This window comes from Oenanthe melanoleuca, chromosome 2, assembly GCF_029582105.1.
Source record: "Oenanthe melanoleuca isolate GR-GAL-2019-014 chromosome 2, OMel1.0, whole genome shotgun sequence".
Classification (NCBI taxonomy): domain Eukaryota; kingdom Metazoa; phylum Chordata; class Aves; order Passeriformes; family Muscicapidae; genus Oenanthe; species Oenanthe melanoleuca.
Genome location: NC_079335.1, coordinates 114,796,554 through 114,817,685, shown reverse-complemented (window position 1 = coordinate 114,817,685; position 21,132 = coordinate 114,796,554). Strand labels below are relative to the sequence as shown.

Sequence of the window (21,132 nt, the reverse complement as noted above, 5' to 3'; positions counted from 1 at the left end):
TCACCCCCGGGTTCAAGCATACTGGCTGATAAGATGTTCTCCTCTTCAGATTAGCAAAGAAAACTTGATAGGACTTTATGAAGCAAATGAATCATCACTTCTTTTAATCATCACCTCTGGTCTAACTCCATGGTTTGCTGAGTTCTGTGCACTCTGAATTAATGACAGTGGAAGGTGTATAACAACATATTGCTGGTTCGAGGCCTTCCACCCTGTGCTGGTGTTGCCATCAGCATTGCTGAGACATTAAAATCTGAATGTGTTTGGATGGGAGCTGTTACATCTCTTGTCTCATCAGCATCGTGGTTTTCTGCACCCCTATCCTCTGGCCACTGCTGTGCAAACATACTGAAAGCCACAGCTTAGCTCCAGGAGTCTCCCAGGCAGAGCTGGTGTGTACAGCTGTGCCCAAGGGAACAACCTGGACTTTATTCTGGGTGGTTACAGGCCAGGAAAGGCTCTGCTTGGTTCTTAGGGCAGAACCACAAACAGACAGTGACATCTCCCAGAGATGCTGATCAGCACTTGGGAGCAAAACCATCCTGAGCCTGATTCTGGGGCTGAGGCAGGAGATGTGCCAGGGCACTGCCAGGTGATGGGTCCCAGCCCCAGCCCAGGCTGCATGGAGGAGTGCATCTCTAATGTTCCCAGACACTCAAGGAGAGAAGAAATGGCTTGCTTTCTTTCCTTTCAGGGAAAAACAAAAACATGAAGAGGGTGGTAGCAGCTAACGTGGCCACTTTGACAAGTATCTTCAATGAGACATCTGTTGCAAAGCAAAAATTTCTGCTCTGGAGAAAAACTTTGGTGCAGATGGCACCAAGTACCACACACAGAGCAAGGCCAAATTCCCATGTCCCAAACAGTAACCAAGTAATGTGCTTAAGATAATGAATAAATTCAGATAAATACCTTTGGTGTCTGGTAATCACAAAAAGAAGAATTCAGTGATTTTGTAAATCTGGAGCTGAATTCAAGGCAGAAAAGTGACAACAAAGCTCACTACTTCCAGAACTAATGCTTTGCACTTTTTGTTTTGTTCTGTTCTGTTCAATTGACTTCAATGGCTCTAGGAGATACAGATTAAATCTTTTACCTACAAAGTGTTATAACAGGATTGGACCTGTTCATCAATCATTTACTCTGTATTATGTTTCCCCAGCTACGTCTTATGAACTCCTCATCACAAGCGAAACAAAATAAATAAACCAAGTTACTTCAGTTGAACAGCCATGGATAGAAATAGAGTACAGTATCAGTCTTGCTTTCAGAGTACTTCTGAAGTGCTGCTGCTGATAGGATAGTATATATTCAAATTAACTAAAAATTGTTAAAGAATATAAGTATCAGAGTGCTTGCAACTGTATATTTTTTTAAAGTGTCTTTTACCATGCAAAACAGTCCGTGGGCTGTCAACTGGAGTGGAGTGTCTGTCCATGTCACTGGGAGCACCACAAGCCCCTTGAATTAAATCACAGGCTGAGGAGTGATGTCATTCCCTCAGTTTTTTTAATCTCCTTTTTGTGCTGAGAGCAGCCATCTGTCCCTCTCCGGACAGTGATGGAAGCAGCTGTGCACGGTGTGCCATCAGGAACAAAAGCCTCTCCTTCATACCAGAGGGCAGCAGGCTGCAGGTCAAAAGGGGTTATAAGGCTATCAGGGGCACAAGACACTTGTACAGAAAAATAAAACTAGGATTATACAGCCTTTGTGTCTTCATTCACTAGCAGAGAAGTGGGGTCAGGCTTTGTCTGAGTGTTTCTCTAGTGGCCTGGGAATGCCTATGTGCTTTCAAGGATAGCTGTGCTGCTACTTACCCATGGAATAAAGGAGTAGCAAAGCCAGCTTCAAGCAAGGGGCAAAGCAGATATGACACAACACAATTATTTTGAAAGGAAAATAGCTTTGGTGCCTTCCAGCTTGGATACATTCTGGTGCTTTATGCAAGTTCAAAGAGTGTGATCTCAAGTGGTTTGTGTATCCTGTAACATGCCCTTCTAAAAGCAGACTGACCCCTGCTTTTCATGTGCAGTCTGTGGCACACAGGAGTTCTCTTGCTGCTTTGTGAGGAAGGGGAAGCTGAACGAGGGCCAGGGTGTTCCAAACCTCCTTTATGAGAAGAAGAAGTTGGTTTTGCTTTGAGTGTTTTTTTCTGCAAGGTGAGCTGGAAGGAGCTGGAGGAGAGTACATTTCCCATAGAAGGAAATTGCCCATTCCTGCAGATGCCTTTCTACTTTGCCATATGTGGTGTCAGTCCTATCCCAATTCTTCTCTTCTGTGCTGGGTCCATTTTGGAACAGACACTGATACAAGTGTAAGCTATAGGAACTCCTCTTATATAACAAGGAGTATGTAATACATGCCTGGGGTGAGGTCCAGGTGTATAATGAAATAGGTGAGTGAACCTGGCTGAGTTCAGAGCCTCCTGTCTTTTCTTTAACCCCACATCACTTTTTTCTGAATGGATTCCTTTCCTGTTTCTAAGCAAACACACATTTCAAAGCCAGAGATATACCAGGGAACATACAGCCTTACCACTTCCTTTGGGATGACAGCCTGGGATTTGACACTGTCTGTCACTACCAGGGTTAATGACATTCCTTAAAGGTGATGGGACAGAAGCACATCTTTCCCAAACAGCTAAGCTGTAAGCACTGTATGCTCCTGTCTCAGGGGAATGTGTCCTGGGACATTCATGGGTATACAAGTGAGCTCAGACAAGCTGTCAGGCAGCTGTGGCTGGGCCATCACCAAAACCAGTGATCTCCTCCAAGCCACAGTTTCACTGTGGGAAATGGTTCCCTACTGCTCTCTTTGGTTTTTTGCAATGCAGTTCATAAAGAATACTGAAATGGGAGTTCACAGTTGTAAAGCACAGCATTTTTGTAAAAGTTCTTCCTTTTTGTTTGTTGTTTTTTTTTTTTTTTTCTGGTTAAGGGCTGTCAGTTCAGGCTTGTTAAAAAGTATTCCTTCAACCTGAAAACATGTAATGTTCTTATTTGCTAATTGCCTACTTTGTTTCCTAAATGACATGGATAAGTGTTTTCATCTTACATCATCTACAGAGTTTATGCTTTTTTTTTATGGGAAAAAGTCACAAGATGTTACAGTAAAAGGGGACAGAAATATTACTAATGATGGAAAACACATGACTGCATTTCTAGGTCATTGTACTGTATAGTTTATCTGAAGGTGCCACAACTGCTGAGCAGCAGTGTAATTCAGTCATGTGAATTAAGTTTGACACTGAAGCTTTAGAGTTCCTTCACAGCACCAAGAAACTGCCAAAACTAGAGAAAAATCCTGTTTGCCACTTGATGCTGATCTTGGTACTCTCCCCCCTGGAAATTGTTTATCATTCCCATCTCCCTGTGGGAGCAGAGCATCACACCATTGAGAATCCATTCCTGAACTGTTACTGTCCAGCAAGAATTTTACAGATTGCCAGTTTTTTAGACAATATGACCACCAGTTCATGAATCACTGGTTCACAAATTATTTGTTCCCTTTCAGACTGCATCAATCTCTATTTAACCCACAATAAAGTCTCTTGTTTCAAGCTGTCTTAAGCCAAGACAAAACTTGGGACACTGCTGTTGGTTCCTGAGACTGCCACAGCATATTTTACATTCTGGAAGCTCTGTCAGAGTCACTTTACAGCTCCTCCAGAGATCTGCTGGCTTTGCTGAGTGGTTAGGGCTCTGGACATAAATACCATTGCTGTCCCACTGTTGTTTCTGGGAAACTTTCATGGAGCCTGTTTTTCCCCACATTTTATCATAATCCCAGGAGGGGCAGATTTTTTCTTCTCTGTATGAACAGGCACTCTGACTGCAGTCTGTAAGGTTCAGTCCAGAGCGTGTGCTGAGTTGGTCACACTCCAGGAGAAGTTTATTCTCACTAGCATATACTATCAGAAATCAAAGTGAGAAACAGAAGAACTTTCTAACTTTCATATTTTTTTGTATTGTGTTTATTTTTGGTTGTGTTTGGTTTCACTGTGTATGTTGAAGATAGACAGATAAACCTTTTGCCATCTTTTCTTTTTCCACTCATCACATCCTCTCAAGGGCACTGCACTGCACTCACAGGAGTTGTCTTTCTCAGAAGGGACATTCTTGTCTCGCTGCCTCTCCCCAGACAGGGAAGTAAGAGCATTAACTTCTCCACTTCTCCACTTCTTTTTAGCAGCCCAGTGGGTTTGGCTCTGGTTCAAGCTCTGCAGTCTCCTTGCAGGGCAGTGATGGTTTTAATCAATGGCAAGCTGGCTTTCCTAAACAAAGTACCATTTCTTTAGAAAGCAAAAACTTCATAGTGAAAATGTAAAAATATGAGCAGGTTGTATAGATGTATAGCTTACATGGTGCTGAGCCAGCACCCACTGGGGATCTGGAGAAAAACTGTAATGTTTAGGTTATTTTTTTTAATCTCTGCCTCTTGACTAATAGTGCCATATACTGCAGACAGCATGAGTCACTTCCTTCTTAGCTCATGGAGGCCATTGTATGTCATATTAAGTTCATTATGTTGTTAGGCCATTTCCTCTGTGGGTGAGATGTCAAAATACTGGGTACTTACATAGCCATTGATATAGATATAGACTCTTCCTTCTATAGTTAAAATTCTTGAAAAAGTTCATTCAATGAGCCCAGGTAAACCTATAAAGTGGCATACAGCTGGGTAACACATGATGTAGTAAGCTGGATATTCCATGTTTCCAGAGCATAAGTCTGAGCCATTCTGAAGTATGGGGAGTTTTGATAACCAAAACAAAGTACAGTTGTTAATCTGTAATTACTTATAGATGTGGTTGAGGCTGATAAAATAAATTATTCCTTACTTAATTTATTCTAAAATTGAATAGCTAACAGAAGCATAGATACAGAAAATAGTACAGAGATATATTGATTTTACCTAATTTTGAATATCTTGTAGTGAAGCTATCTGTTTCTACCAGAGCCATCAAGTTTTCCTATATGATCCATAAATTACCTGCAAGAAGGCAATTCAAGCTCATCCATTTTAGATTTGACCTCTCATAGAAGAGAATGAATCACTGTCTGGAGGCTTCTGTTTTTCTTCTTTGTTTATAAAGCAATAACATGTTACTGTTTTAGATTAGACACCTGCTGTCCATCCATCCATCCATCCATCCATCCATCCACCCATCCATCCATCCATCCATCCATCCATCCATCCATCCATCCATCCATCCAAACCCTTCTTAAATGTCTACTTCTTAGAAAAACACTGCATTAGTTCTGTTGTCAAAAAAATCATCATTGACAGAACAACAGGATCACTGCCAATATTTTGCAAATATCAGGATAAATATGATGCTTGAATTTTCATTTGCCTACAGGCCAGATGTTATCTTGGATACACATTGATCTGTAGGTGTGATAACAGCAGTCATTGACAGACACTGCAGGCAGGCAAATTCAGTCAGTCACATGTGTTGTACCCCCAGAGAGAGCAAGAGGCAATTCAGAAATCAATCCAGTGCAGTTTCCCTGAGCTCTTTGCAGATGAAGGGGCTCCTGGCAGCCGTGTTCCCTGGGGACCTGGTGCTCCTCCTCCACCACAGCAGCAGCAGTGGCCCTGCTGTGCAGTTCTGCTCTCATCTGCCCCACTCAGTCCTCATGCCTCTTCTCTTTTTTTCCCTGTGCTACAATTTCAGTCATGAATATTAAGCACAGAGGAGAGGATCATGAACTTGGCCAGGAAAATGTCATTAATAACCTTGACAAGTATGGAGATGGATTGGGAAGGATAAAGGAGAGAGTGGGAGGAAAGGAAGTCGAGACAATAAATAGGCTAGACCTGCTGTTACCATGTTAATCTCTACAGGGTTATTTGAGGGAATTGCTGTAGTGGTTCATACTGTGCCTAGATCCTTTCCTCATTTCTGCACTATTTCTTCCATGATACTTGTTGGATACTGACATTGTATTTGTAACACAATGCCTATTTATTATAGTTGATAAAAGTAAGAAATCAAAATACTATTTCAGACATACATTCAGAATACAATGGTGGATAGGAAATGCATAAATTGATGCATTAAGTGATAGAACTGCCTGACAACAAAAAATCTTTTAATCCACTCACTGTTTTTTAATTGAAGAGGACTATGTAATTGTATACCACTTAATGTGATCTCCAGTTGTTCCAAAATAGACAATAGTTTATTATATTAATACACCATAAGAGGCTTACAGCAACTATTATTTTTAATAATATTCTCACTAGTGCCTTCGTGATTATACACTATTTCACCTTTGACTGTTGTATTGGTTCACTACATTGTTTTGAGAAAAATAATCACAATGCATGCAGAAAAATCTGTTTGAGGAGGATTTAGAAAGGGGATCTGAAGTTTAAGGAAGATTATATTTCCATTTGCTGTAGGTAAATTGTATTTTTTATCTGTGGAGGAAGGGACTGAATACACACATGGTCAGAAAAAAGTAAATGATATAAATGGCAGCTGGTTGCTGAGATGCTAATAAGTGATCAATCACATTAATTTAGGAGAGGTGTAAATATTATAATTTTAATAACTTTAACATCAGAGCATGCACTTTGGAAGTCTTCCTAAATAAACAGGTTTTTTTGCTGTGGATTGTCTGCAAAAGATAGGTGTGAATGGTGGTGATGGAAGTGCAACCAGGCTCTCCAGAGCAGGAGCACAGTGTAGATAGTCTGCTGCCTAAACACTTATGCATGTTGTTGACAGCTGCTCAGTCATAATTTTCAGATTATTATCATTATTATTCAGATTATTATGGCGATTATTAAAAAAAATTGAAATTCCAAGTAGTAAAAAGAAAAAATTATAGATAAATCTTAATCCTTAAAAAAAACTCCAGTGGTTCTTCTTCTATTTTTTTTTTTTTATTTTTTTTTTTTTTTTTCAAATCAACAGTGTTTACTGAATGACAATTCACCTTGAAAGGAAGTTTTTTACTGGAACAAGAGACTGTTGGGTATGAGGTGGGGAAGAGGCAAACCAGAGAGCAGCAGCAGCCCAGTAGCTGTGCAATCCAATTTCTCCCCTAGCCCCTGGCCACATGTTGTGGATCTTCCTGGCCCTGCTCACCTCTTCAACCCCTGCTCACCTAATTGACCCTGGCAGCTTCCCATAGGAGAGAGGGTTTCCTAGGAAAGTGGGTTTTGCAAGATGAGGTTGGCAAACGCCGCTCTTCCCGCGTGGTGCTTGGCTTTGTGTTCTGCATGTTTTCTGCTTGGAGCTGGTTTCCTCCCACCATTTCAGCAGCACAGCAGCCTTTTAATGGCAGCTCACAGTGCTGTGGCAGTGGGAGGCACAGACTGGTGGGATTGTGGTATGGCAAAGGGCTTTGGCTGACTGGCCTCCAGCACCATTTCCCCTCTGTGCCCTGTGTCTTGCCGAGGGATGGCTTCTTTGACGTGTTCTGAGCACATCACGGGAAGGGCTCTGTGGGAGAAAACTAGGAAAAACCCAATAGCTGCAAGATTCCTGCTCTGTGTGTCATCTCCACCACGTGTTTGCAATTGAGCAAACATAATCTGTCTGGCAGATAACCCAGTGTGCCGTGCCTGCAAGGAAACGGGCCTCTCTCTGACCTATGACTGTATCCAAGTGCAGAGTTAAGTGTATTTAGTTAGAAATCAGTCATGGATTTGTCACAGTTCCTCATCGTGGAGCAATCTCCATTTCGCTTGTGGTATCATCCAAGGAGACATTCCCGTGCTCTTCCTTTCCCCCCACAGCTGTGTCCTTCAGCAGGCAGAGCAGCAAGCCAAGGCTGTGCTGCCTGATCTCCCTCCCTGCCAGCCCCAGTCAGGCATGGTGGCAGCTCAGGGAGAGGAGCCACCACTCCCAGGAGGCTCTTCCCAGCACGTTGGAGCTGGCACAGACAGGGCAGCGTGCACAGCTCCCCCACCACTTGCTTCCAGCAAATCCTCTGTGCTGCCCACAGGACTGCAAGAGAAACCATACCACATGTACAAAACCAAAAGCTTTCCATGCTGCAATTTGTTCTTTCCTGCACCCGAGGCCTTTGTTACCAAACAAGACTCCAGTCTTCCAGGGCAGAGACAATGGTGTGGCTCAGCTCGTGCTGCAGAGGCGCCCTGGAAATGCTGCAACAGCTCAGTTGTTGCCCTCTTCCCCCCTGCTCCGCCCCTTAATTTTATTATTCTGGTTCAGTGACATTTTTCTGTCTCTAAATGCTCCATTTCCTACACGGCACATCTGTTTTACGAAGATACTAGTAAACTAAAACTATATGTTAGGCAGAAATTCTATGGTCTGAAGACACAGATAACCCATATTCACCTTCCAGCCTTCACTAGCTTCACATTCAGTGACAACCAGCAATAATATTCTTAGCCACTGGCCTTCTCCTCTTTAGCTGCAGGCTAACTCACTAAGTTGATCAAGAGATGCTCCTTAAATGAGTTGACACCATGTGCAGCCAGTTTTGTATTAGGAAAAAGAGAGCAGATAAAAGAGTGCTGGGTTGAGCCTGCGATATCAGGAACTGATTGCAGCTGAGAATCTGTCATTGCTGAAGTTTGCATTGTATTTAGAGAAGGAAGTGGCTGTATATGTGGTCCAGCTTGTCTGAGGCTTGCAGCACTATTTAGACACCAAACCTGTCTGGGCTTTGATTAAGCTCCTTAAGAGGAAGCGCTCATGGCTGGCTTCAGTGCACATCCCATGTCTGCAACAAATCCCCCTGAACAACTGTCTAAACAGGGCCCAAGCAAGGCAGATACCCAGGGGATAAATAAAATTTATATGATAAACAGTAAATACTGCTCTGCCTTAGTCATATGAACTGGTTTGGCTGAGCTTTCCTCCCCCAAGTCTATTAAGTTTAATGCTTCTGTGTGAACACTCAGAGTTTCCATTAAATATGTCTGTGTGTCTGATCCCAGGATGACACTCTGATATTCCAAAAATAGTTTAATAAATTGAAATTCCAAGATGTATCATCATAAGCCTGTCACTTGAGTATCAAATCTGCCATGTTATGTAAAAAATATTGGTTATATAATGGGATTTTTATCAGTCTAGTGACATAAATGCAAATATTTGAGCGTTATTAGGAAACCGACCTCTCTCTGACTTTGGATGTGTTATACTGGAAGCTAGAGAAAAAGTAGCTTATGTGTATGTGGGGGATTTAGATGCTGTAGTTTCAGAGGTGTCTGACAACCCAGAGCTAGTTTGAGGGTTTTCTTTCTGATAAATATAAATACATTTTAAATGGCACTGAGGAAAGAAACTGGAATGTGGTAAGAACTTTGAGCCACTCCAAGGTTTCCTTTGTGATGGCCCAAACTGATGCCATTGTTGCTGTCAAAAAGCAATACTCTTTACCTCCTGAAGCACATGGAGAAAGAGCTGGGCAGCTATAGCCTGTCTTATCTGCTGGAAAGCAGATAAAGGTCCCGAGCTAGCAGAAACTGGGACTCACTACAAGACGACATATGGAAGAGCAGCAGGGGTTTCCTGCAGGCAGAGCAGTGCTCATGCATGCATCACAGCCAGTTGTCACCAGTGGTCAGACAGCAGTGCCAAGCCCTGGGGAAAGGCTGAATGGGCAGCAACTGCTCAGGGAGCAGAGAGTTTGTGTGCAAGTCCTCCCTTCTGGGGAGTGAGAGCTTTGAAGTATGGGAACGTGTAAAAAGTGGTGCTGTGAGTTATCTGGAAAAGAAAGGGACTAAGTGTGCTATACCTAGAAGTAAGTGCATCTTTTATGACTGAGAAGCTGATTTTGCAGGTTGCACAACTTCTCGAAAACCCTACTCTCTGAAATTGCACAGCCTGATGTTACTGATGGACAGCCATCTGTCCCCATGGGCTTTCAAATCAGCAGAGCATCACTTTTACTAAGCACAGGCAGTCTGTGTGGTGGAGGGGTTAGTAAGTGAATTAGATGAACCTTCTGACTTTTCAGCCTGAGGTAAAAGCAGAAAAAATAGATGCAAGGTCAACTTCACAAGTTAATGTAAGTGAACTAAATACTTAAATTCCACATATTTTCTGGGTTGGTTGAAGTGGGGCAGACTGTAAAAGGTTGTTGTGGTCTTTAGTGTCTCCAGTTCAAAGAGGCAGTTTTCCCAGTAGCACTGGCAACTCCCCATCTGCTCTATTATAGCACTTTGAGCATTAGGCACATCTTTAGACTGAAATCTCCCAGTGCTCTGCGAGCAGGTAAGTCCGGTCCTCGTCTTATGGATGGGAAATTGGAATTCTTAGTAAAGGAGTAGAAGAGGGGAGCTGCAGGGAAGGAAATGAGTGGGGAGGGGGCACTGAATTGCTTCTCAGCGATGCTCAGTGTCAGACGTCTATATCCTGGGACACAGAACTACCTGCCTGTAAAAAAGTGGATCGCATGCCCAAAGTGACACTGAAAGCTGTTACTGGTCAGGGTTCCAATACCTCCTGTCCCTGGGCTTTAACTGGAAAACAGTTCCCTTCAAACTCTATAGATGGAGGTAACCAGAGCAAAGGACAGCCACTCTTGCCACCTTGAAGACCCTGTTCTGCAAACAGGGCTGTGCATATGGGCCTCTTACATCCATGTGAAGCTCCCTGCTGCCTTCATTCCAGTGCTGCACAGGGCTCTAGGGCTTCCAAACCCACATAGTCCCAGCTGGGCTTCCAGCCTTTCCTGGCAGTGAGCTACCTCATTGCTACCAAGTGCATACTGACAAAATGATTCCTTTAAACCATGGCATAAAAGTGTTATTAAAGCTTGGAGTGCTGCTGGATTTTTTTTCCCTTGTACAGGATATGGAAAAAAAAAATTAAAAAAAAAAAAAAAAAAAAAAAAGAGAGAGAGAAAGATTTTTTGCCCTGTAAGATTAAACAATCATCATGGTTTTAAGGGCTTAATCTGCTAGCATGCAGACTGCTGCCTGATAAGCCTCCAAGTCTGAGTGTAATTGGATGCAGCATTGGATTCGGTCGTGTGGGCTTTCCAGGGGCTTTCTGTTTGTTTGTTCATTTTTTAGCACACTGTAGAGTGGAAGAGGTCTGTCCCTGGAAATGCCTTTTGGGGTGAAGCTGTAGAGCCGGTATCCTGGCAGCTCCGATCTGGGGACCCCCAGTGGGGGAGTGCAGTGGGGGAGGCTGCTCAGTGTATGAATTTGTGCTATTGTTCAGGCTCACATCTGCCTCAAGAACTGCACGGCACAGGCCGTTACTTATTCAGATGCAGAAGCTCCTTCCGTCCCACAAGACGGCCCATTCGAGTCACATGCCAGAGGTCTCGGCAGAATGGGCTGCAGCTGCTTCAAATCTGCTCTCTAACATCAGAAGCAGTTGGACAAACTGCACGGTGCTGACTCCAGTCAGGCTCCCCGGCGCCGAGGAAGACAGGGAAAGGATTTGGGATCCCAGCGCTATGTTCTCAGAGGAGCTGTGGCTGGAAAATGAGAAAAGCTGTGCTGTGGTTCACAAGGCGAAGCGAGGAAGGAAGCGCCAAGAGCTCCTGGCCGTGGCCCTGGGGGTGAAGGTGGGAGTCAAGGGGGCACTCCTGTGGCAACCTCTGAAACTCTTTGCCTATTCACAGATCACCTCCTTGGTCAGAAGAGCAGCCTTGACTCAGAATGACAACCACTTCAACTATGAAAAAGCACACAATTTTAAGGTAAGCACAGCTTGCGACTATTTTCAGCTAAAAAGTAATGTTGAAATGCTTGACGTTTATTTTTTATTGTGGTAAGGTTTGTATGCACCTATTTGTACTAGCTCTAAGAAAAGCGTTGAAAAATTAATTTTTCTTCCTATATTAAGTTACATTAGCTGCTTTCTTAGTATGCTGTTACATAGGCACTTAATCCAAATATTGATTTTCTTGCTCACTATACTACTTGACTGGAAATTTAACTCTTCTTCACAGATTTAGTTTTCTTTTTTATTAAGAAACAAAGTATTTCATATTTATTGTCTTCATCTTAAGTGTATTTTCTTTTAAATAAGAAAAAGGCCCCTTTTCAAAACCAGCTATTATCAGAAGTCAGCAGTATTTTACCAGCAAACATTTTGGACCATTTCTGGTTTCAGAAGAAGTTGAGAGAGCTCGGGTGCTCCTAACAATAAAGCAAAGCACAGTGGAGGGTATTGTCTCCCAGCTTTTGTTCCCCCACCATATGCTAAGGCAATGTTCTCAGAGTCCCACTGAGCTGTAGGATCTGAGCTTGTGTTTGCTTGTCAAACTGAAACAAATCGCTGTGCAAACACGGGGACATTTAAATGGATCATCTCTCTGCTCTCTGTACGTACAAAATCAGATTCTTAGGGATTCTCTTCCCGAGTGCTGTCTCTGGCAGTCTGCAGTAGGGAAGTGACTCAGCTTTGGGAACAGACCTTCCAGGCAGCTTGTATTAAAATGTTTTGCCAAAAGGACTGTGCTGGTTTCAGAGCATGCCAGCCAGTTACCGTAGCTGATGCTGTCAAATTGTTGTTTTGATGCTTATTGGGATGAGCATTGAGAATAAGAGGCAGTAACAAGACAAGAAAGGAATGTATCTCAGCTTTGAAACATCAGTTTAGTTAATGCTCCTTGAGGATCTGGGTCACTGTCAGAACAGTTCGACTCATTAGCAGAACTAGAATTTTCTGATATTCATCTAGGGCATGTCAAAAAAGGAGAAGCACTGATCAAAATAATTTCACTTAGCAAAAAAGTTTCAGTTCTTATTTTTCAACATACTCTGCTGTGCAGACATTGCTAACCTCTTCAGTGCTTCTGCTGTCATTGGCAAATCAATAATTTAATATTAGTGAACAAAGTAAATAATGGCATCTCTTTTCTCGTTCCCCTTCCTTGACCCAGACAACAGAAAAGTCAATATTTATCTCTCTGATCAGCACTGAAGGAAATAGGGGAAACACTCTGTGTTTTCTTGCTTGATTAAGACAACTTTCATTCTTTCTGGGTTTTGTCCTCCTTATCATTTTAATATCAAAACTATTTTAGTTTAACTAGAAAATATTTTCTCATGACTGAGACTTCTTTCCACTTTGACCCATGCATTCTTTCCTCTTCAAAATTTCCCTTGTTTTGGCTTTGATTTATAATTGGACCTGTGCCCAGTTAACTTTGCATTTGCACAATCTAGCTGTTGTATAGTTTCTGTTCCTTTCTCTTTCAAAAGAGTCATAGCTTAACTGGAAAGCCACATGATTAAAATAGATATGTATTCAAAGACTTGACAGCAGAAAATAATTGTTCTGTCCTAGTAAAGACAGTAACAGACCCTAGGGAACAAACATTTTAAAAATAATTGTCCAGAAAGGTCAAGCAAAAGTGTTACATTTACTTAATGGACAAATATGTTCACTATGCAAATACAGTTACTTTTCCAAAGGAATACATTAGAACATGTCCAGTTGTTGAACAAAAAAAAAAGTGGATTGTATACCCAGAACAGAACATTTAAATTTAAAATATGGCTCAAGGCTAATATCTTTAAGATATTCCATATTCATTGGATAAAAGGGTTAAGAAATCATTTTAAAAAGAAAGAATGGCTTTATGGTCTTGGGGCAAGATGCTTGATGGCTTTTGACAGCACTCAGGCTATGATGGTATGGGGTTTATCTGAAGGACAATGCTATTTTGAAGACATTCAAAAAGTTGTCTTCCCCATTTTTAAGTGAATACTGATGTGCATTATATCATTCATCTCAGTTTCTAGGGATAAAGGTTATGTGTCACAGTGTCCCTCATAATCTTGTCATAGACAATTCCTCATGAACAAGCAGGCACTTTTTAGCTTTTGTCCTTTACCCATGAAGAATCTAAAAAATGAAGGGCACATTTCTAGTGAAACTGATGGGATTTTTGTACATGTCATACCAAAGATCTTACTTACTGCAAGAGAGAAAGAACAAAAGGAGGAAATGGGCACAAGGCACAAATTCAGAGCAAGGACAGCTCTTATCCATCCTTGCCAAGCTAATACAAAAATTAAAAAGCAGCAGTGAAGTTTGGAGCATGAGGACACCAGGTTTATGCTCTTCCAAACATCCGTTCTCTCTCATTCAACCTCTCTTCCAAATTTAAAGACAGTCAAGGCAAGTGGACAAAAAAAGATTTAGTATCCAGGCTGATTTGTTAATCTGTGTTCATCTTGAGCACACCACACAGTCACATGGATTTAGGTTTGGAGCTGGCGTCTGTCTGGCGGGACAACTTTGCATAAGCCAGTGCACACATACCATAATTCAGGAAAGAGAATAAATCTCCCAAGCCCTGTTTAGAAACAGCACAGAGGTATTTCTCTGGCTGTGTGGATGTCAGCCTAACTGGATCCCAAAGTCCTCTTGCATCTTGCTCCAGTTTGGATCCAGCAGCCTCTTTAGGATGTGCTTTACCTGCCAGCTTCAGTGGGGTCCCAGCTGGTGGTGAGGTCAACCTCGTGCCTGAGGATAGCAGCATGGAGTTTGAGGATGCTCCACACTTTTTGTTCTAAGCTGGGAATTCATGAGAGGGCTTCTGTGCTGCTTTAAGTGAGCAAATACAGCTGAATAGTATGCATTTACCACAATACTGTGCCTGTTTGCTACCATAGATGGGCAAATCCCATTTGCAGGTGGGCTGGTGGAGTAATGGCAGCTGATTACAGACAAGTCAGGAGATCTGCTGGGAAAGAGGGGGCTCTGGGATAAATCTCCCTTGTGTTAAGCACTGCAGAAAATACTGCTTCTGCAAGACAAAGAGTTTGGGGGAGACATTTTTTAAAGACATTACAAAGATTATGAGCCTTCATTTAAACAAAAATAACAGCAGAGTCAGCTTTTCTTCCCTGAAAATGGTTCAGGTTCAGCAGGAGTCCACAAAAGAGTCTAAATGTATCTGTATTCAGGCAAAAGTCTGAAAAAAAACTTATTTTCTTGGAAAGCATATGGAAAAGTCTTCAAACCTACTCACATAAAACCAAAATTGTCTCAGAAACAACATTGTATAATGTCAATTTTAAAAAGAATGTCATTTAAATTCAAGAGAATTGTTTTTCTTCATTTCCGCAGTATTGCTCACGGCATGGTTTTGTTTTGCTGCTGTACTGGCGTTCCTTAACTTTGGTCTCAGTTTCCCCCCCTATGAAGATGACTCAGACACAAACTAGAAGAGAATAAGGTAGCACCTGCAGGGGGAATGCTGCCATTTGAAGGCAAGGGCACCTGGGGGGCGAAGGGCAAAGAGAACAGGAAGGCAGCAAGAAGAGACATGCAGGGTAGTGTTGTGTGAGATTGTCCAGCAGAGACAGTGAATGTAAGAAGAAACTTTCCATTGGAAGAGGATGAAAGACTGAACAAGAAAAGTACAGTGTATAGTCTGAAATGTCAGGGGGTTGGTTTATTTTAAGAAATAGTTCCCTGTAAATTCCTTTTAAAAGTCTGAATTATGTGTCAGCTGTAGCTCAGGCAGCTCAAGTCTATGCTGTGTGTTCACAGAGAGGTCTACTGAGACTTCAGGATGGGGTAGGAACCAGCAATAAATAATTCCAGATCATAGTTCCAAAAAAATCTATGCCCAGTCTGTTTGTAATGACGTTGTTACAAAGGATGGGGCAAAAACTAAAACTGCATCTCAAAAATCTGAGACATGCTGTTACCTCTCCCTGTTAGAAACAGAGATGAGGCCAATCTTGCAGGCAAAATTCCCACTTACCATTCAAAAATGTTGTTCCTATGAACAGTTTTCCTCCGTTATTTCTTTAAAATTAATGACAAGCCAGAAGGGACTTAGTTCAAAACTGCATCTTAAGGGAAATTTTGCACCTTCATCTAGAAACTTTTGCAGTTCTCCTTATTCTCAGTTAATTTCCCTGTTTCAGCTTGGCCAGAAACCACCAAGACTAGCTTTTCACAGGGTATTTCAGCTGGAGGCTTGCCATTTGAGCTAAAATGCGGATCCGTGAAAAATTGAAGTGAATGAATAAAGAGAACTCAAACCTTTGAGGGCCACCAGGCTGAATGGAACAAGGGAAGGATGCGCTGTCAGCACTTCTCAATTGGAGCCCTCAGTCAGCATTGATGACTTTCCAATTAATGGCAGGAAAGATCAAGGAATAATCAGCTACCATTTTCAAAATAAGCCTCAGCCAGATCAGTTGAATTAAGCTTTATGTAAAGTGAGCAAGTAGGCCCCAAATATCCTAGCAACTGCAATGGACTTTATTTGTGAAATGGTGCATTTTTAAAAGTCCTGGCTGAGCTCTTACAACCCCTTCTCACAAGGTTAGCTTTTGTAAACTGCTGCAAAGCAGAAGACACAGCTAGTTATCTTCCCACAGCAGATGATTTTCACCCACAATTAAGTGCAGGTGCAGACCTACTAATTATGTGGCTTTCAGTCTATAAGTGATAAAGATGCAGGCATAATTAGTTTTATCTGTAGTTTTCTATCCACTGAAGGTCACATAGTGCATATGACTGAAACTCAGGTCCTCAGCTGTTACATACAGCCATTTACCCCCACAAAAAGCTATGTCTGAAATTCATGCTACCCACTCTGCAAAATAAAATGAAATGAGAAAGAAGTATGAAGCTATATCTATCACAAACTTTATTGGAAAGTCTTGTTTCACAGAGATACCTGTTTTTCTGAGAGGTAACATACCATATCAAAAAGTCAAACATTCCAGTTTTGACCTTTCACTGTCAAAAGGGTGGAAGAGCTACTATTACTTTAATTTTCTTAACACAATTATTTGACTGTGAATAGTTGGTCAGGAGCCATTTACAGTCACGCTCACATTTTTATCTCAAAATCAGGAAAAGAAGTCTGTATTAAAATCATAATACTTCATCTTTCTGAACTCAAGAGTACAGGCTTGTGTCGGTGTGATCCTGCAGACAAATGGGGCAAAAACATTAGCATGCAAAATGCTTGGCCTAAAACTTTACAGTTTATCTGAAAAAGGGCAATGACTGTTTTTTCACTCTATGAAAAGCAAAGAGCAGCTTTTCCCATCCCAGGGGTGGAAGTGGCCTTTCAGCCATCCACCCAATGGGTAAACAAGAGCAGAGAGAAGGAAAGGATGCATTAGCAGCCAGTGTGAATGATTTATGTTTTGTTAAGCTCAATTAAGTCTCTGGCCAGAACTAGCTCATACCATGCCCATTCACAGGGGCATAGACCTCACTATTTACTCTTCATTTCAATGAAAATTAAATGCTTACTTTACCAGAATACACATCCTAAATAAAAAGATCTTCTGCTGTAGCCTTTGGAAAACCAGTGGCGGAAGCAGCAGTGGTGTGCAAAACGTGGCTGGGGAGATGTGGGTTCTGTCAGCACACAAATCATTTTATTCCTCTTTGTTTACTCGTGTGTGGACTGTAGCAAAATGAAGTTTGATCTGCTGAAAAAGGGTCTATTGACATCTTTTCCCTATGTGAGTTCAAATTACTTACTAGACTGGGGAAGGGTGCTTTTATCTACAGTTCTTTGGATTATTAGTTTTACTTTATTTTCTCTTGGTTTCCTCCCCTCTGCTTTCGCTAGAATGTCAGCAGGCAAAAATTATTTGTTTTCAGTGTCATCCACAGCCTGGTTCTCTGCTATGTTAAGCCTCCTGAAAGATAAACTTCAAGTTCAAAGCAAATTTCTGTTCCCATGGTTTATTTCATCTAGACGTTGGAAGGATGTGGGCACTATGTGCTAAAGATTTACTCCTACTGAGTCTTCTGTTGTTTATCCATTTCAGTTGCTCCATCTGTCAGACCATCTGCCTGCCAGTGACCCCATTTCTTCCCCCCACCCCCATTTGTGTTGCAGGTCCATACGTTTCGAGGTCCGCACTGGTGTGAATACTGCGCCAACTTCATGTGGGGTCTCATCGCTCAGGGAGTGAGGTGTTCAGGTAGCACTTCAACATTTCCTGTCATTCTCCTGGGATGCTCAGACATCTGTCCCAGCCTGTGCTCCCTCCAGGAGTGGAGGGCTGGGATTTCTTTAAAGAACAAAGCAGGAAATCCTCCCATAGAAGTTAGAGCATTTTCATTTGCCTTGTTAGCTGGTTTCGAAATGAAGCCATCAGCCCTTGGTTGCTGAGTTGCATCCTCTATTAGAACCTTGGTCCTGCCTGTGCCTGTGTCTGCTGTATACATTGAAACTTGTTCTTTAGGATTAAGTTATCCATGATGTTTTTATGCCTTGAGATGCAAGCACTGGAAATGGCAAAGCCAGACAGCAACAAGGCTTCATAACTCTTCTTTTTGCTACCAATTGCTGGGAAGTGCCCTTGTCTGCAAAAAAAGATTGCCACCTGTTTCCCATAAAAATACCATGCATTGCTGCAAGCCTGAAGTATCCCACCTCAAGATAAAAACAAAAAATATGACCTTCATTTTCCAGGAGGGATTGGTTTTCTGGTGCCTGTATTGGCATTTTAATGGTGCCTTAATTATTTTAAATTTGTTTGCTCTTTTGTGGAAAAAAATTATGTTGCAAAAATCCAATAATCATCACATCATGAGCTTTTGGATTCAGCAAGTGAATTAGTATTTGGTGTATTACAAATGGATTTTCGTAACTTCTTTCTACAGTTCTGAAATAATTTTAAAAAATTGTTTGTCTTACCTCTCCCTGCCCTGGCCTCCAGGCATTCCTGATCTCAGACTGGCACCAAACACATCCAACCCTGACATCTGCCTTTCATAGACAGAGGAGGTGGTTGTTGCCTAAAATTAATTTAGACCACAGTTTGAAGGATCAAAATAGCTTTCACAAATGCAGGGTTTTAGTAAGTGCAGTCTCAGCTACTGCTACATGTTCTCTGTCTGAAGCTGAATAGTGGTAACACAAAGAATACAAGAAGGACATTAAAAAGGAGGAATAGTAGTTTGCTTTCCAAGATATTTGATCTTATCACAAGTGTGCAAAACCTGACCTCCCTAATGCACAGCACTGTATTTGTTCACACACATAAAATATGAAACTTATGAAAAGGCATATTTATTTAGTATGAAACATAATACTCTCCCTCATAAAATTACCAGCATTTAACTTTGTAGACAGATGCGTTTAAATTTAACTTCACATGCCTGGAGAGCAGCACTGAACACATTGCAGGCAGGATCCTAACTGCAGCTTCCCACATCTGTTTAGATTTCACAAATAATGTATTATGCAGTAATAACTGTATGGAGAAACACAAAAAAAACCTACCCAATTCCATTAAATGTTCAGGTGTGCTTATGATTTTGCTTGATTAATATTTTATAAAGTATAATATTGAAACATGCTGCAAGTAATAGTCATGTTTACATTTTTAATAGCTTAATGTTAAATTATCTCAAAGGGTCATCAGTGATGAACGTGACTGGGAAGGCATTAAAACAGGAATCAGAGTTATATATGACAGTGCAACTCACATGGTGGTGTTTGATTTACTGAAGCTTTAAATTCATTTGGCTGAGTACTTGAATATAGTAGAAAAATTCAGTTTGTGAAGGTGAAGGTGATGGTTAAACAGAAACTCACCTGTGCAAGTGAGGGGCAGTATTTGGCTCTGGAGTAAGACAGAAAGAACTATTTGTAAAATGAATCACTTTTTTACACCATGCCTTTCACAGACTTTTATACGCCTGATCTGACCTACAGGCTAAGCCACAGGGGACACTTAGTCACCAGTGGAGTGATGAGCCAGGGCTGGGGAGTCTGCTGATGTGGCAGAGAGAGCCAAAATGTGACACTGCAGAAATGTGGAAGGGGGAGTGAGGCATGCTGGCTCCCAGCACTGTCCCAGTTGGAGTGCTCAGGTGAATCTTAGGTTCTCCAATCATGATCAGTGCTAAGCCACATGACAGCCAGCAAAAGACAGTCATTACTGTGCCAACTTTATTTATGGCTAATCTAAAATACCCAGAAGTTAAATCTCACGTGTTTAAATGCAACACCTTGAGCTGTGTGTCCAGTAATGAACAGATCCATACTGCACCAGCAGTTTCCTTCAGCTCAGAGGAGTGTAAGGGACATCCAGAGTTTTTAAAGCTTTTTGACAACCCTGCTGGAGTTTACTTTTCCCACCATGAGATTTTTACACATTTTCATGCTCATCCTTCTCTATCTTTCCTGACCTGTCTTTTTTGTGCCACTTGCTTGATGTAGACCAGGAAAATAAATTGTTAGACAAGACCTATCAGCATTGGTATTAATGACTTTAAGGGTTAACCTGGCTAACTCTGCTTGCAGACTGCGGGTTGAACGTACACAAGCAGTGCTCCAAGTACGTGCCCAACGACTGCCAGCCAGACCTCAAGAGGATAAAGCGAGTCTACTGCTGCGATCTCACCACGCTGGTGAAGGCCCACAACACCCAGAGGCCCATGGTGGTGGATTCCTGCATCAGGGAGATCGAAGCAAGAGGTTTGTGTGCTTGGGAGAGCAGCAGGCACAGCGAGATGAGGATGGCTTGGATGACGAGCTAAGCTAGAACACGGTGCTGGGCACACTGAGGACAGGATGAGCAAAGGGGTGCTTTAGTGTAGGTGATGCATTGCTTTGCATTAGCCAGTAAAATTAAATCATGGCATTCCTTAATGCAATTCCCTGAAATGCTTTCTGAAAACATGTCAAAACATGTATTACATTACACTTCTGAAAGGGGTGAACTTCGAAGTGAACTTTTAAGCTCACGTTTGCGTGTCTTTTTTCATTACTTTAACATACCTAGGGACACATCCAATTTCAGAGTAATCAGTTTAAATCAAATGCATTTTTAATAGCCTTTACGGACATTGTGGGCAGGAGAGCACAAGTGACTGGAAGTGACTCAGACAAGGGAGGTCAGGGGCTGTGGTGTTTTGTGGCAGGACACGAACTGCGCGGGTTTCTCACGATGCTCGGTCAGTGACTGATGGATCCTGTGGCACAGGCAGCATGTCACTGCCAAAACTCAAGCTTGTGACAGGTTTTTGGTAAGCAAATGTGTGCCAGATTGAAGGAAAAACAAAGCCCCTTCAATAATCATGTATCCCCTCTGTAATATTCATGTCTTTTTCCTTTGTATAGCAAATGTGTATGTTGTGCTGCCAATAAGGCAAATTTTCCTGTTAGTCACAGCTTCAGCACTGGAATCTAATAATGTTGAATTCATGGCATTCCAGTAATCTGC

General features: G+C 41.9%; 1 protein-coding gene across 1 annotated transcript in view; it reads left to right on the top strand.

The window, feature by feature from the left end:
• The window catches only part of CHN2 (chimerin 2), a 155,263-nt gene that overhangs the window by 120,433 nt on the left and 13,698 nt on the right, over nt 1-21,132 (top strand). Inside the window, exons 7-9 of the mRNA XM_056483996.1 lie at nt 11,574-11,651; nt 17,793-17,877; nt 20,211-20,384. Of these exons, the coding sequence (XP_056339971.1) occupies nt 11,574-11,651; nt 17,793-17,877; nt 20,211-20,384 (337 nt within the window). The remainder of the gene's footprint in view (nt 1-11,573; nt 11,652-17,792; nt 17,878-20,210; nt 20,385-21,132) is intronic.